Source organism: Trichosurus vulpecula, chromosome 6 (assembly GCF_011100635.1).
Source record: "Trichosurus vulpecula isolate mTriVul1 chromosome 6, mTriVul1.pri, whole genome shotgun sequence".
Lineage (NCBI taxonomy): Eukaryota > Metazoa > Chordata > Mammalia > Diprotodontia > Phalangeridae > Trichosurus > Trichosurus vulpecula.
In genome coordinates, this window is record NC_050578.1 from 8,588,742 (window position 1) to 8,605,794 (window position 17,053).

General features: G+C 38.7%; 1 protein-coding gene across 3 annotated transcripts in view; it reads right to left on the reverse strand.

Annotated features, from left to right (window-relative positions):
- The window catches only part of AADAT (aminoadipate aminotransferase), a 42,824-nt gene extending 26,412 nt beyond the window's left edge, over positions 1-16,412 (reverse strand). Inside the window, exons 1-7 of one of the 3 annotated variants that reach the window (XM_036762829.1) lie at positions 16,147-16,412; positions 14,817-14,934; positions 13,458-13,626; positions 8,626-8,758; positions 5,485-5,559; positions 3,765-3,974; positions 2,318-2,383 (exon numbers count right to left, since the gene is read on the reverse strand). In XM_036762829.1, the coding sequence (XP_036618724.1) occupies positions 2,318-2,383; positions 3,765-3,974; positions 5,485-5,559; positions 8,626-8,758; positions 13,458-13,626; positions 14,817-14,883 (720 nt within the window). In that variant the 5' untranslated portion in view covers positions 14,884-14,934; positions 16,147-16,412. Of the gene's footprint in view, positions 1-2,317; positions 2,384-3,764; positions 3,975-5,484; positions 5,560-8,625; positions 8,759-13,457; positions 13,627-14,816; positions 14,935-15,566; positions 15,854-16,146 lie in introns of those variants that run through there. The other 2 variants (XM_036762828.1, XM_036762830.1) reach the window with 2 other exon arrangements.
- Between the last annotated feature and the right edge of the window lie 641 nt (positions 16,413-17,053).

Sequence of the window (17,053 nt, forward strand, 5' to 3'; positions counted from 1 at the left end):
CTTGCTTTTCCAAATCCTTTTTGAGCTCTTCCATGGCCTGAGACCAATTCATATTTTTCTTGGAGGCTTTTGATGTAGCCTCTTTGATTTTGTTGACTTCTTCTGGCTGTATGTTTTGATCTTCTTTGTCACCAAAAAAGATTCTAGAGTATGAATCTGAGTCTACACCCTTTTTTGCTGCCTGGCCATATTCCTAGCCAATTACTTGACCTTTGAGCTTTTTCCCAGGGTATGACTGCTTGTAGATTAGAGAGTGCTTTGTGTCAAGGTTTTGGGGCTGTGCTGCTATTTTCACAGCTTCTTCTACTGCACTGTCACCACAAGCTCTGCCACAGCAGCACTCCTCCTCCCCCAAGAACTGCCAACCAAGATTGCGACCCAGATCCAAGCAGGGCAAAGCAAGTCCTGCACTCCCACTCTGGTCTGCTGCTTGATTCTTCCCACCCCATGAGCCAGGGACTCTGGAAACAGCTGATGCTGGAGCTCTGGAAGCAGCCACAGGAGCTTCCTCCTGCTGCTGTCACCACTGTGCACCACCTCTGCCACCCTGGGGGCTGGGGCTAGACTGCTTTCTAACCCAGTTTAGCAGTTTTCCCACTAACCTGCTCCATGGTCTTTGGTGTTTGTGGGTTGAGAAGTCTGGTAACTGCCACAGCTCAATGATTAATGGCCCTAAAGCCTGTTCTAGGCCAACTCCAGGTTTGGTCTGTCATGGCACGTCCCACGCTGGGCTGTGCTCTGCTCCCAGCACCGTGCGATAGACCCTTCCTGACGACCATCCAGGCTGTCCTGGGCTGGATACCTGCTTCCCTCTGCTATTTTGTGGGTTCTGCAGCTCTAGAATTCATTCAGAGCCATTTTTTACAGGTGTTTGGAGGGATGTGGGGGAGAGTTTAAGCAAGTCCCTGCCTTCCAGCCGCCATCTTGGCTCTGCCCTCTTCTATTTGATTTTAATGTGTTTTTTACAAACACATTAATAAACACACTAATAAAAAGAAATACACAAGCACGTGTGTTTTTCTAAAACAATATGGGGCCCACAAAGATCCTTACCTATGGCTTATTGGTTCCCCTTTTCTATTTGAGTTCCACATCACTGCTTTAAAGTCCCATTAACATCTTAAGGTTTGCATCTAAAGGACTCTAATACTGAATTCTTCTCCAAGGAGAGCCGAAAATTTTCAATCATATTAAAAATCCACTCATCTCACAAGAAAAAAAAATTCTCTCCTTTTGTATTAGGCATTTTGGAGATATAGACTAATTTTTCTTGTTTTTTTAAAATGTTCTTAAAATTAATTTTTTTAATCGTCAATTAGAAATCATGTGCAATTTGAATCAGTATTTTCTGTCATATGATTTGTTTCTTCCTGACTGCTTGGAATCCTGAAGAAGTGATGACTGACAACTACATTTCCAAGGGATCTAAATATGGAGTTCTTTTCTAGCATTCTAACATTCTATTGATTCTACTAATCTCATTTTGCCTTATTTTCAACACTATCAGGAAATTTTTTCTTTGGTTTCCTGAAATTATCTACTTAGGCTATTTATTTCTTCAGACATTTTTGGAAGACCAAGAAGTCTCATATTGTCTCAATGAGTTCTATTCCTCAACTGTATTGTCTTAATTTATAGAGATCTCAAATCTTTTTTTTCTGCTATTTTGATTTCATTTGTTCTGTCTACTCTGCAGTTTTGTCTTCTAGCTACACAATTTTATTATTATGTAATCTATATTTTGGTTCAAAATTTTCCTCAGAATGTTCCAAATGGTTGAGTCCCATGTTTATCTCATAAAATTTCTTCACTGTACTGGAAATATTTTTTTCTAACTCAATTCTTCAATCATTCACTTTTCTGTGAGATAACTCCTCACCCCCTTAAGATTTCTTTCCTTTCTCCTCTATTTTAGGTTGTTCTTGCATTTTATTTGGTTCAGTTGTTGATGAAAGGGAGCTGGGATTAGTCATAACCATTCATTTTGCTATCTTGCCATCATGGCAGTTTTCAAAGCATAATAGCTTATGTGATTTTCATATTAATTGTTCATTGCACAGGCAAGGCAGGTTTTATCACTGACATATTTTTTTAACAGATGACAAAACTAGCATTCCAAGGGATTACGTTATTTGACCAAGGTCACAATGCCAACAAGTGGCAGAGCTGGCTGGTAATAGAACTTAGATTTCCTGACTCAGACCAGTGTTCTTTCCACCACACCACTACATTTAGGAATCAGATGGCTGACAACAAATAAAGAATTTAAGATACAGAAGTAGTTATGACTATAAAATAAGTATACATGATAACCTACCTTGTTGAATTGGAGAAAATAGTATGGATCATCTTCTATGATGAGAAAATCATATTTTCTTGCCAGCTAAAAATGTTAAAGCAATATAATTATTTCTTAGGAGCTACTTGGAAGTTAAAGTCAATTGGCAAATCAATTTCTTACATCTGTATCTGTCCTATAAAGTATGAAAAACTCCTATTAAGATTCTTTTTCAAACAGAAAAAATAACATGAGTAAAAAGGTACCCTCTTTTAAAATATCTCTTAAACCTAGAGAGCTGAAGATTCCATTCCAGTCCAACAGTCAGTCAGCCAATAAGCCTGCTATGTGCCAGGCACTGTGCTAAGTACTGGGGATACAAAGAAAGGTAAAATAATTCCCTGCTGTCATGGAGCTCACAACCTATTTTAATTTAATTTACTTATGTTTTTACTTTTCATTTCCTCCCTCTTTAAAAAATGTGCCGTGAGAAACCAGGGAGAACTGATGGATGCTCCAGACTAACACCTGCAAAGCTATAGGCTAAACTTATATACTAAAAAAGAAAAGCAAGCTGAAAGCAGTAGAGATTTGCAGTTTCATTTATAATCCTCTTTTTCTGTTGTATCAAATAGGAAAAAAACACTAAAGTATGTATCATCCTTGTTTTTTAATAGAGATAATTCTTAATGACATGAAAGTCACATAGTAGTTAGGAGAGGAGGAAGGTTAAAAACATACAACAACATATTACAAAGCAAACTTAGAGGTAATTAATAATGAATGACCTCATAAGTATGTACCTCAGACATAGACAGGCATATCCCTGTAGATAAAAATCATCCACAGAAAATAGAAAGAGGGGGAACAAACATCATAAATATTCAACTGTAGAGATGTACTATGTTTAAACTAATTATTTGTTGCTTTGGTTATAGCTAGTTTATGGTCTTAGCAATAAGACAGCAGATGGGGGATTTCTTCTTGATGAGATTTATCCCCCGGCTGCCTTTGCATTCATACACTCACCAGGTGATAGGTATTCATGTCTTCTCACAGATTTAGAAATGTCGTCTTACTCAGAACTTTTCATCTTATCTGAAAAATGACATTTCCTACTCCTTCTTTATTCCCTTTCTTTCCATTACGTCCATTAGTCATGAGGTAAGAAGTTGTATTTCTAGAGCAAGGAAGTAGCTAACATTTTTCTCAAACTGTCCAGACCTAAGATTTCAATCCAAGTGTGTAAACTCCCTCCTCGAAATGCAGATGCTTAACTCAACTATAACTTATAGTCTTAGGGGATTGCCTGAGGCACGGACTTGCCCGTGGTTACACAGCTAGTATGAGTCAGAGGCAAGAAGTGAACCCAGGTCTTCCTGATTACAAAGCCAGCCTACTATTTGCCGTGCCATGTTGCCCCTAGAAACTAACAGTGAACAGGAATAGGAATAGGGTCTCAAGTGGTGAGAGTCTCTTAGAATACCTCATATATTTTCTTTTTGCGTTCGTATGTTAATGATGTTCCTGTAGGGTTGCTGCCATTCGGAACCGTGTAAAGGAATTTCGGGGTCTGTCTTTCGGGTGTTTGTGCATCCTCTGGTCTCCACTTGGAAAGTGCTGCTTGGAGAGACTCTGGAATAATCCCATACTGATCACTGCACACACTGATAATGTTGCAGCCCAATGGCCTCAGCTGTTGAGAAGACATGAACAAAGGAAACCCAAGATTCAGATAACCAATTCACTGTTTAAAAATACAAATGGCCTCAGTACCCCAGTGTGGTGTTATGAAGCCTTTGCTGTTCATTGCCTAGGGTGTTCATGCTCCTGTAATTGGGCCTTGGGCAAGTCACTCATTGTCTCAGGGCCCCAGTTACTTCATCTATGAAATGAGGGGATTGGACATGATCTTTGTCTCGCAGCTCAAAATCTGGAATCCTATGATGGTAAGAGGCTGGAGGGCTAAGTCTATGTCTCTTCTGTCTCTTGCATCCCCTTTCTAGTAAAGTGTTTTGGACACAGTAGGATTGTTTTGGGCCAATTATAAAGCACAATTGACTGTGCAAAATGCTCTGTATGCTCATACTAATGGCTCACATTTATAGGTCACTTTATAGCTTATAAAGAACTTTATTACTTCTATGAGGCCAGTAGAAGAAGTACCCCTCTTTCCCCCATTCTCCATTTCTCTGAGATACAAAGAAATTCAGTAACTTGTGCACAGCCACATGGTGAGTAAGTGTAGAGGAAGGGCTCAAACCCTGGACTTCTAACATCAAGTCCAGTGCTCTTTCTACCCGGCCATGTTGTTTTACTGACTAATTAGCTATGTGCCAGGATGAACATAGTTTTATAGATGTCTTATGGTATCCAATAAATGAAAGGAAATCAGGGGAAATGATTTGGATTCTAAGAGATACATCGATCAAGTTACCTTCCCAGATATATTCTAAAAAAGAAAAGTAAATGTTCCTCTTAGTAGACTAATATAAAATTATACATTAAAGGACAACCATTCATATTTTCTTTGTAAAGGCAGGAATCTTAGGGCCATAGACCAGACCTATCATGGTTAGGTAGTCCTATTAAGTCCATCCTAATATAGTAAATTACTAACTTTTAATGTTATCAATCACATTTACATAGCACTTTATAGCTTTGAATAAATGGTTTCCTTATAATTGTGTGAGCCTGTAATATCTTTTTTTCAGAAGCTACTTTTTCAATTTCTCATGTTGTTAAATATAAATGTTAAAAGTAGGTACTCAAAAACATTTATTTTTTTTTAAATTTTGATACTTAGGCTGACTGATTCTGGGTAAAAGGTATCAAATTTTGTTGTTGTAGTACTCAGAGGAAAAGTCCCATAAAATAATCATACCTTAAAAATCTATCACAATTTGTAAAGTGCTTTTGCTTGCTTTGTCACATCTAAGCCTCATAACCCATGAGTATACAGGGCAGGTATTGTTATTCCCAATTCAGAAATGAAGAAGCTAAGATTTAGATAGGTTACTTGGCTTGTCCAAAGTCAAACAGCTGAGAACTGGTGAAGCAACAACTAGAAGTTAGGCCATGTGATTTCTAATTCAGTACACTCTTCCTGTTTCCACACTGCTTCTATATTGAAGATGTAGTTCCAAGGACAAACAGGAAACTGGATTTTATATACTTATAGAAGAAGGAAGTGCACATATACTCACAGCTGCCAGAGTCCCTGGGTAAGCAGGTGTTTCCAAGAGGATATTATCTCCAGGATTAATGAGCATCTCAAATACCTAATAAAACAGGCATCACTTAGCTTATAACTATGTGTCTTCTGAATTTTAAGCCAATTTATAATACAAGAAACAATTTACTTCCATAGGGAGTAATCAAATTCTATACTAAGGAGAGTGAATCATTTTTTTTTTAATTAAGGGCTGCTGGCTTATAGGAAAAAAAAATATCAGCTGAGGAACAAAAAGTACAAAAAAACAAAAGACAAAAGTAAAGACAGAGAGGTAGATTTGAGTAATAATCCCCTCTATGCTGTGCTACGATAGTATATTCCTGCTAATTAGCTAAAACCTTGTCATGGTCTTATAACTCTTCAGAAATGGAGATTCCACTTCTTTTCAGATGTTTCATGGGGTAGATAGAAATAAGAATGTGCTCCAATGAGTCTTCATGGGGCTTTTCAGATAATTGTTTCCAAAGACTAGTCATTGAATCACCTAACTGGTCACCAAGCAAACGAATGTGAAGTATAAGAAATATCAGAAAAGTGAGCTCAGGGAAAGTTAAAATCCCTGCAGCCATTTAAAAAATCCATTGGCATACTTTAACAATAGAAAATGGAATGAAATAGGATCATGAGATCACAGATTTCAATCCACTCTTAGAATATATAGCATTGTATTAACAATATGAGGCAAATATGAACCTTCATTTTTATATGTTTCTTTTTCATTTTTCTTTATAGTACATGTTGACTAATCAGTTTCCTGCCAGTTAAGATATAGTTTACCATCTACTTGGTGTTTCACTTAGAAATGATTTTATTCTGAGAGGTCCTTGTCTGGGTATAAGGAGAGCCATGATTAATCTTACACCATCCATAGGCTGCATGCTTCAGTCAGAAGGATTTGGGCCCTTATGTGAGCCACACTGCAAAAATCCTTTTTCAATGCTTTCCCATGTTGTGGAAGTAACAATGGGTTCTTAGGGGCTATACCAATTAAGCATAAGGTCTGGAAGATTCTACCAAATTGGAAAGGCTTCAAACATGGTCACTGTGACCAATTGAGTTTGCTGTGCCGGAAACAGCTTACCTAAGTGTGAAGAAGGTCAACAAGAGTAGGTTGAACACTAAGGAATGAAACAGATAAACATAAAAATAGCCCTAAGGGAGTGTCCACGTAGGTAGTGATGGCAGCAGAGTGATAGAAAAGGGGGCAGAGGTGACAAAAATTACATGAGTTTTAGACTAATTATAACCATTCATTTAACCAGTGATATTTAAAAAGTGAGATTATTATCCAGTGACCACAGAATTGATAAGGGAACTGACTTGCCTCAACACTGATATTGTTATGCATAAAATCAGAAAATATAAAGATGCAGTCAAATGGAATGATATTCTCCTGCAAACAAATGCGAATAAAATGCAAAAAAAAATGCAATGCAAATAAAAGACATGGTGGTGTGCCATCGTGTATCCAAAGAAAACAGGAAATTTCACTCAAGTACTGGTTATCTTTTTGTCATCCAGTATTGGTCATCTCTTCTGTAAATGCTCATGACAAGTCTAAGCCATAAGATAATTGCAATCTAAGGCAAGATCTATTGTAAGTAATAAAGAAATTGAAAAATTTTACAAAAAGGTTGATTAGATCTTCCAAATTAGATCCTTCTATATGCCAACATATACATAAATACTCAGATACTTTATTATAAAGGTAAGCATGTTGGAGTATGGTGAAAAACTATGTTGGAAAATATGGTTTCAGATTAAAAACTGAGAGTAGAGACATTTCCTGTTAACTGAGAAGGCTCACATTTGTAAATCATGAACAATTTATTCAAGAAGAGGGTCAGAACATAAGACTTCACTGTTCCTGTTGTTTATGGAGTTTTAAAAAGGTGACTCAGAACAAAATGTACCTTAAAAATTGTTCTCCAATTAGGTGTGTCTCCTATGCAATTTGTTAAGATCATTTAAGATTCTTTGACAGAACAACAAAAACTATATCTTTGATTAATGATCTTTTGACTATAAAAATCAAGCAAGTCATCATAAAGTAGAGAAATACAGAATTCAAAGTATTCATCAATGCTATGAAGAATGCCCTTTGCATATTATGAGAGGGATTCCCAACTAATAATGAGTTTTGCAAATACTCCAGTTTGTGGATAACATTACGCTGCCTACATTAAGCCCCTTAATACTATGGGGCTCCTCTTTGAGATCCACAACAACTACTCAAAAGAAATCGATCTAGGAAGTAAGAACTAAGTTAAAGAAGAATGCACATTTCATGACAAGCAGTTGGATGAACAGCCCTTGGATTAGTTTACAGTATAACTATCTCCAACAAGCCTGAGTATAAGATGGATCATGAAGTAGACCTAGGAGAAAAGTGGACTTGGCTTGGTATTTGGTATTTGGAAAACTACAGTGCTTTTATGGAGCACCATAGAGATAAACCAAGTATCACTCGAAAAAGAAAAGGAGGAGTCATAAGAAAAAATGAAGAAGTAGCTGAAGGACAGACAGGAAATGTGGCACTAACAACTAGAAGTTGTTAAAGCGTCTACAGCAGGGGTTCTTTTTGTGTCATAGATCCTTTTGGCAAACTAGCAGTCTATGAACTATTCCTCGGATGAACATTTTTAAGTGCATAAAATAAAACGCATAGGATTATAAAGGAAACCAATTATATTGAAATATAATTATCATCATATTTTTAAAGTAAATTCATTGACTCCCAGGTCAAGAATCCCTGAACTAGACTAGGAAGTGCTTTAGTAAAGTAGGTAGAAGATCATGGAGGATATACTGAAGTATTATTTATTCAGTAATGATAATATTTGAATAAATTCTGTATTATTTGCATTGATAGGAGGAAGCAAAAGTATAAAGAATAAATCCAAAAGTTATTTCTATCTGGCTTGTGTAGGCAGTCAGCAACATACATACCCCTCATCTGCGTCATTCTCTAGTCTTCAGCCCAAATGTTTACTAAAGTGGCACCAACCAGAATACAGAGTCCAGATGATTCATTTATGGGTAACCAGGAGGTGCATGTGTTTATAAATATGTTCAATTCTACCTATAGGGGACATATTCCTTTCAGTCTTACTTTACAAAGGCCTTCTTGGCTCCCAGTAGTAACGCATATATCCATTTGTCCTTGGTCAGGATTGAACTTGACAGTGGGGGGCTTGTGGACACTGGTCTGGAACTTTTTCAGCCAGGACAACAACTCTGGAATCCTAAAACACAAATTAAATTTCAATATTTGTTTTTTATCAGTACACAATTCATTTTATATTATTCAGAGGCAGGCTTATATGGGTTACCTTGAAATTGCCTTTGGCCATGTGCAGTGAAAAATGTTTTCAACAGACAATATTAATTGTTAATCATCTAAAATGATGAGTAGGGCACAGTGTAGTCAAAGATAAAAACGGAAGAGTTCCTGACCTAATTTCAAGGAATTTATATTACACTGGAGGAATTTAACAGCATATTTTGCCACTGGAGACACAGGATCATAGATTTACTTATTTTTTTTAAATAGTATTTTATTTTTCCCCAGTTACGTGTCAAAATATTTTAGAATTAAATTTTTTAAAAATTTTATTTGTTTGTTTTTAGTTTTTGACATTCATTTCTGTAAGATTTTTGAGTTCTCAATTTTTTCCTCCTCCCTCTGTTCCCCCATCCCCAAGATGGCATGCAATCTGATATAGGATATACATATACAATCATAGTAAACATATTTCCACATTAGTCATGTTGTAAGGAAGAATTAGAACCAAAGGGGAAAACCACAAGAAAGAAGAAACCAAAAAAAGAAAAAAAGGAAAAAAATAGTATGCTTCGATCTGCATTCAGACTGCATAGTTCTTTCTTTGGATGTGGATAACATTTTCCATCATGGGTCTTTTGGAACTGTCTTAGATCTTTGTATTGCTGAGAAGAGTTAAATCTATCAAAGTTGTTCACTGCACAATGTTGCTGTTATTGTGTACAATGTTCTGGTTCTGCTCACTTCACTCAGCATCAGTTCATGTAAGTCTTTCCAGGTTTTTCTGAAGTCTGCCTGCTCATCATTTCTTATGGAATAGTATTCCATTACATTAATGTACCACGACTTGTTTAGCCATTTCCCAATTAATGGGCATCCCCTCAATTTCCAATTCTTTGGCACTGCAAAAAATTGTACCATTGATAGTACAGTTAGAAGGAATATACATAGACAGAGGGTAAAAGGTGAACTTGATGGAATGACATAAAAAAACTTAAGGGATAAAAAAGAGGAGTACAATGGGTACAGAAGGAAGGGAGAGGTAGAAGGTGGAAAATTATTTCACATGAAGAGGTACTAAAAACATATTACAATGGAGAGGAAAATGGGAGGGTGGATAATGAGCATCACTTGAACCATACTCTCATCAGTATTGGCTTAAAGAGGGAATAATACACATAATCAGTTGAATATAGAAATCTAACTTACCTGACAGGGAAATAGGAGGGGAGGAGATCAAATAAGTGGGGGTGGGGACTGACAGAAGGGAGGGAAGATCAGGAGAGGTAGTAGGCAGGAGCAAAACACTAGTGAGGAGGGAAAGGGTGAAAGGAGAGAGAGGACAAACAGGAGGAAGAATAGGAAGGAGGGAAATGCGCGGTAATCATAACTGGGAGTGTGAATGGGATGAACTCTCTCATAAAAAAGAAGTGGATAGCAGAATGGATCAAAAGACCAGAATCCAGCAGTACTTTGTTTACAAGAAACACATTTGAAGCAGAGAGACACACACAGAGTAAAGGTAAGGGGCCAGAGAAGAATCTATTATGGTTCAGCTGAAATAAAAAAAAAAAAAAGCAAGAGTAGCAATCCAGATCTCAGACAAAGTAAAAGCAAAAACAGACCTAATTAAAAGAGATAAGGAAGGAAACTACATCCTTCTAAAAGGTACCACAGAGAATGAAACAATATCAATGCCAAACATATATGCACCAAGTGGTACAGCATCTAAATTCTGAGAGGAGAAGTTAAGTGAGTTACAGAAAGAAATAGACAGCAAAACTATACCAGTGGGAACTTCAACTGTCCCTTCTCAGAGCTCGATAAATCCAACCAAAAAATAAACAAGAAACTAAGGAGGTAAATAGAATATTAGAAAAGTTAGATATGATAGACCTTTGGAGAAAACTGAATGGGAACAGAAAGGAATATGCCTTTTTCTCAGCACATGGCACCTACACAAAAACTGACCATGTAACAGGGCATAAAAATCTCAAAATCAAACGTAAAACGGCAGAAATAGTAAATGTATTCTTTTTGGATCATAATGCAATAAAATTACATTGAACAAAGGCAGTGGAAATATAGATTAAAAATTAATTGGAAACCAAATAACCTAATCCTAAAGAATAAGTGAGTAAAAGAACAAATCATAGAAACGATCTTTGATTTGCTTTCCTTAAGGTACACAGGCACAAGAATGCAGTGATTGTGAGAGTGCTGTCAAAGTTATTTTTGATAATTTCAAGCTTATATTGAAGAAGATAGCTTCCTTCTCTCATTGAAAACACTAGATCTACCCCACTTGTTTGTTGCTTCCAGCTCCTTATTGAGAATCATTCATGTGTAGCTTTTGGAGACACTGGATGGAGCTACTCTGACTTGTTCTGTACACAATCTTATCAAATGATGGTCTGATGTAATCTTAACAGGTCACCCTCCCCACACAACATTCTGAGGATCACAGGTCTTGAGGCAAAAGGATTTCAGGGATCATTCTAATTGAATTATCCTTTTACACGTGAAGAATCTAAGGCCAACGAAAGTTACGTTAACAGTGCCCAACTACTACACAGGCAACAACTGTTGGAAGCAGGAAACTTATTCTTGTATTTCACTATGCAATACTTCATTATTTGCTAATGAAGCTTAAAATACTCCTATTCTCCTGAGTCAATGTCTATATGTAATATCCTTCTTTATGATTAAAAAAGCAAAATAAAACAACTTTTGTTGTTTATATGTAGACTATAATCTCCTCTCCTAGATTGTTGAGCTTTTTTTTTTGTCCAGATCAGGGATCTTTACGGTATGGGGAACTTTGTAGATTAATAACAACCCAGTAACTTAAGTTAAGGCTTTAAAGCCTTAAAGAATTGCCCTGGGGCATTGAGAGGTTGCTTGAGACCTGCTCAGTGTTCCACAGCTAATATGTGTCACAGGCATAACTTGAACCCATGTTTTCAAGACTGCTAGGTTGGTTTTCTATCAACAGTGCAACACTTTGTGTTTCTTAGGCTGAAAAGCTGGGACTCCACTAACCTTTCAATAGGCTGTGTTTACTAGATTTAGGATCATTCTTGTAACTCTCTTAAATACCAATATCCACTACCTACAAGTCTAGTGCCTAAAGGGGTGTCTATTTTAGTGATTATCAAAGAGATAGGATGACTTTAAGTGCCATCCTGTAGGATTTTATCAAAGCTTTGAATGTCCTTGGCTTTTTCAGTGACTACATGGCAGCATAAATCACACAGATGGTCTTTCTACTATAAGAAACTTCAAAGTGAGCTATATAGAAATGAGATCTTAAAAATAGAAAATACACTGATTTTGCAGTAACAATTCCATTTGTACTTAGTAAATGTTATTTTTAATGAGCAGTGACCACAAATGTAATAGAGAAGTCTAACTGTGAGCAAACATTTTGATTGGCAAATTTAGAATTAGAAAGGTTTCAATGAAAAAATAAGGGACAAAGATGATCTTATTCATCTTTGCATGACCCCCAATACTTGGCAGTGCCTTACACATACTAGGTATTCAATAAGTATTTGTTAGATGAATGAATGAATGAGACAATTAGACTGTGAGCTCCAGGAGAGCAGGGATTTTTAAAAAATTTCTTTATAATCTCAACACATAGCATAGTGCCTAGCACATAGCAAGCACTTAATAAATGCTTGTTGACTTGTCTTCGTGTGTGTAAGCTTAACATGTATGTCTCTCTGTCTCTCTCTCTCTCTCTCTCTCCACACATATACATCTGTGCATGTAGGTGGCTTTATATACATAAATACTATATAGGCCTCTGACACATACTGGCTGTGTGATCCTGGGACAGTCACTTAACCTCTTAGTACAACTTAGGCAACTCTCTTAAGATTATAAGTTACAAAGGAGGTGCCGAGCTTCATTAGTAATCCCTATTCTTACGTGTGTGCGTGTGTGTGTGTAGATACATACTTTGTAGTTTATATTTACTTCGAATTATCTATCTATTTATTTATTTGCATATAAATGAGACCTGAGTTCAAATCCAGTCTCAGACACTAGCTGTGTGATACCAGGCAAGTCACTTTAGCTATCCGAATCGAATCACTCTCCTTATCTATAAAATGAGGACAATAACAGCACTTACCTCGCAGGGTTGTTGTGAGAATCAAATGAGATAAAGATTGTAAAGCACTTAGCATGGTATCTGGCACACAGTAGGTGCTATACAAATATTATTATTATTATTGTTATTATTAATTCCCTCTCCTCCCACTCCTCCTCGAGGTCATGTATTTGGAGTCCTAGCATGTAGCACACAGTAGGCACTTAAACCCCTGATCCCCAAGCAGGCCCATTCTGCCTATTGTGAATGAGTGATGTTTCGGTAATTTAGTGGCCCTCAGAACTCACTGGTGTGATCCTCCCTTTTCTGGTTCACACTGAAACTCATTCACGCTATGAGAACCTATCGATTACTATTTTCCAGTAATTCCCCCATTGCCAATATTTTCCCCTCTGTTTCTATTTCTCCAACTCTCCAATCTTAGACCGAAGCTCTGTTAGAAAATACCCTAATTAACTCTGCTAAGTGCAGCACTTTTTGCATTGCTGATACTATTGAAAATCAGGGCACAAAGTTACCATGTCATCTTTTTGATAGCTACCCTGCTGTGGCAGAATACTGAAGAGCTCTCTTCATTAAATCTTCCCCAAATTCAATGGTAGTTCCATCTTCTGCGGTGATCTTTGCATTCTTAAAGGGGAAAGTGTTAGGATTTGGAGCTCCTCCAGCCAAGGAAATGAGTGATGGTGGTGATTTCTGCATCAGTTCAGCTAGAGGAAACACGGAGAGGGGGAAAGAACAAAAAAACCTTCATTCTAGGCTATCGCTCTTCAACAAGGAAAGTATCCAACGTGTTACAGCCTAAGAAATTTTCTCTTTCCCTCTTCAAGGTAGAAAAGGATGAAAGGACTTTTTTCTTACTTCAATATATCACAAGACCCTGAATTTCATTGGAAAGAGTGATCTTTCCACCAAAGCTGAATGAGATCCCTCTATTTGTTGGTCATGGAATGGTGGCATTACCTGAGTTTTGAATCCACCTGTAACACCGTGTGACCAGGGGCAAGTCACTTCTCCCTTTCTATTTCTGTGTCTCAGTTTTCTCATCTATACCTGGAATAGTTTACTTTCCTCATTAACAACCCTAGTCCCTACTCCATGGGGCTGTTGTGAAGATCAAATGAGACTGGATTAGTCAAATGCTAAATAACATCAGCTATTATCAGGTGGTCTTCAAGAACGGCCAACACTTTCAGCTTACCAATAAAATAACTGTGATCTGAAAACCTCTTATTGGTTGACACACTTTTGACAATCTTCATTAACTCCAATACCACGGCTTACATGAGCCCTTTCTTGATATCCCTCTCATTGCTTTGAAATAATTTTGTATTGCTTTTTATTTACTTTTAAATTTATTTTTATTCATATTTCTTTACTTTCTGTGTACATAGGATCATGGATCTAGAGTTGGAAGGGATATCTGAAGTCATCTAATTCAAACATATCATTTTCCAGACAAGGCAAATGAGGCTCACAGAGACTAAATAATTTGCCCAATATCATAAGGGCAGTATGATATTTTGTTTCCTCCCAGTAGACACAATTCCTTTCAGGGCATGGGGCTTTCATTTTTATATATCCAGTACCTAGAATGGTTTCTCACATATGTAGCTTCATAAGTGTTTGTCAATTGAACCAAATCTTTTTACTAGTCTTGGTAAAAGTCTTCATTGTCTTGACCTAATTTATGTTTTCCCCTTACCAAGCTTCTAAAGGTGTGGGAACTCTAAGTGGATGACCTGGATAAAATGTTCATAGCAGTGGTCAGTAAGAGAAATAAAGATCTGGGATAATCAATCCATGATCAAGGAAACTGAATAATTGAGACTTGAATGTACTTGTCCAATTGTCAGAAACACCATTGGAAAGCATCTGGTAACAAAGAAACCATACTCACTCAGCAGCCTTATTGGAGAAGGCTTTCTTGCAGCACTCACTGCTGTGAGGAATCGGGTGTAATTCATGTTTGTAAGGGTGATCAGAAAAGACAGTCCCGTTCTTCAGTGTGTTCAGGGCTGGAAAAAACGAAACAGTGAACTCCCCAGAAAAATAATGCCAAGTCAGGCTGACCAACTTCATGCTTGTCTGCTCAATCTGGTGTGGCGAAACAGCAATTGATAATTAATACTTTTACAGTATTTTTATAACCGCTGGAGTAGGTGAAGCACTAGGTGACCCAACTCCTAAATGACAGAGGAAGGAGATAACACATGATCTCTCAAAGGCAGACAATTATACAGAAATAGTTATTTAAAATTATTTTGTTAAGCATTATTTATTAAATATGAAAATAATTTATCAGATATTAATACTAGTAGCTAGCATTTGTAAGGCTTGCAAAGCAATTCTCATAACAATCCTGGCAGGTAGGTGCTGTTATTATCCCATTTTATAGTTTTAGAAACTGAAGCAGACGGAGGTTAAGGGATTTGCCCAGCGTCACAAGGCTCGTGTCTGAGTCAGACTTTGAACTCTGGTCTTCCTGACTCCAAGTCCACAACTAAAACAAACAAACAAAAACCAAAAAAACCAAACTTGCAAGATTAACAACAACTGTTTTTAAAGTTCGTGTGGAACTGTGATTATCGTGGCCAACTTCAGGCAGTGGCAAAGTGCTAAGGGTGGGGGCTGTATCTGGAGTTAGTACCTTGTGTGATCCCAGGCAAGTCCCTTCAGATCCAAGAGCTCTAGTTTCCCCCAAAATGGCCGCTGAAGCTCCTTCCAGCTGCCATACAAAGCTGACCCACAGCCCTGCTCATGCAAGTCGGCTTCAGTCTACAAGCATTCATTATGCTCCTGCTATGAACCAGGCAGTGTGCTAAGCCCTGGGGATTCAAAGAAAGGCAAAAATGCCGTCCCTGCCCGGAGGAGCTCAGAGCCCAACCGGGGATACAACACTGAGCCTTACACAGATACGAGTATCCTTTCTGGACTGGCAGGGGTGGGGGGCGGGGAGGATGGAGGGGAGGTCCCTGCTTTACCGAGCCAACCAGGTTGGCCCGTCGGCTTTCAGCCCCTTCCCTTGGCACCGCCCCCAGCACGCCTATCAGAGGGCCCCCCCCCCCCCACTCCCCCGCTTCGCCCCCTCCTCTGGCCAATGGCGTGCAGCCCTGGGCTCCCCTCCCCCTCGGGTAATCACGTGCTAGGGGAATATGGCGTGCTCCTGGCCGCCCCAGGAGGGGGGGGGGCGGGGGAGGGCGGTGAGAGGGTAAAGTGTCCAGGCTTACCTTGCTGGACATCTCTCTCATCCGGCTCAGCTCACGTGGGCAGGGGGCGCCTCCTGCAGGAAGGGAGAGGGCGTGGACTGCCTACCCGAGCCGAATATGATCGAAAAGCAAAAAATTAAAAGGAGCCTTTACCTCCCCCCGGGAGCTCGCGGTCAGCAAAGGTCTCTCCCTTCCGAGGGAAGAGAGCTCGCTACGGGACTCGGCAGCCTCGCGTGCGGCTCTCGAGACCGCAGGCTGCCGGCTCTCCGGAGGCGGGGAAATGCCCTTCCAGGGGAAGCGCCGCGGACGCTTTGTGATTCTTTCATGCCATCTGCTGGTCGTTCTCTCTGCGCTCTTCAGTTGCTGCACTCTGCAATCTTCAATTCTAACTTCCAGTTTTGCTCCTACTGACCTCAGAGCCCAGCCTAGACCCCCGAGGATACCGAGTACAAAAAAAAGCAGAGCGTGTCCTGACCTCACAGGGCTGACTTGCTCCTGGGGAGAGGAGTGGGATCCACAGTGGAGGCGACAAGCATATATTAAGCGCCTGCTATGAGACAAGACACCGTGCAGATAATGAGGCTGATGACTTTGTACCACTTAAATCCAATTCACTTTCAAGTCCAGGCTTCACCTTCCTGAAGTTATGGACCTCTTCGAGAATGAAGAACAAACAACAAGAAATATTTTCCGCTAAGGGGACGGGATTGCATTGGATTCAACCGGTGGAGGCAATAGTGGAGGCAGCAAGCCCCACTTGCTGCATTGTAAATAAATAAATACAGAATAATTAAGAGCAGTAACTGGGTCATCAGAAGTTGGGAAACTCTTGAGCCGTGTTTTGAAGGATAGGTAGGGGTTCTAAGAGATGAAGAAGTCTTACACATTTCTCTCCTCATGCACTCTGCTACACAGCTTCCTGTCCACA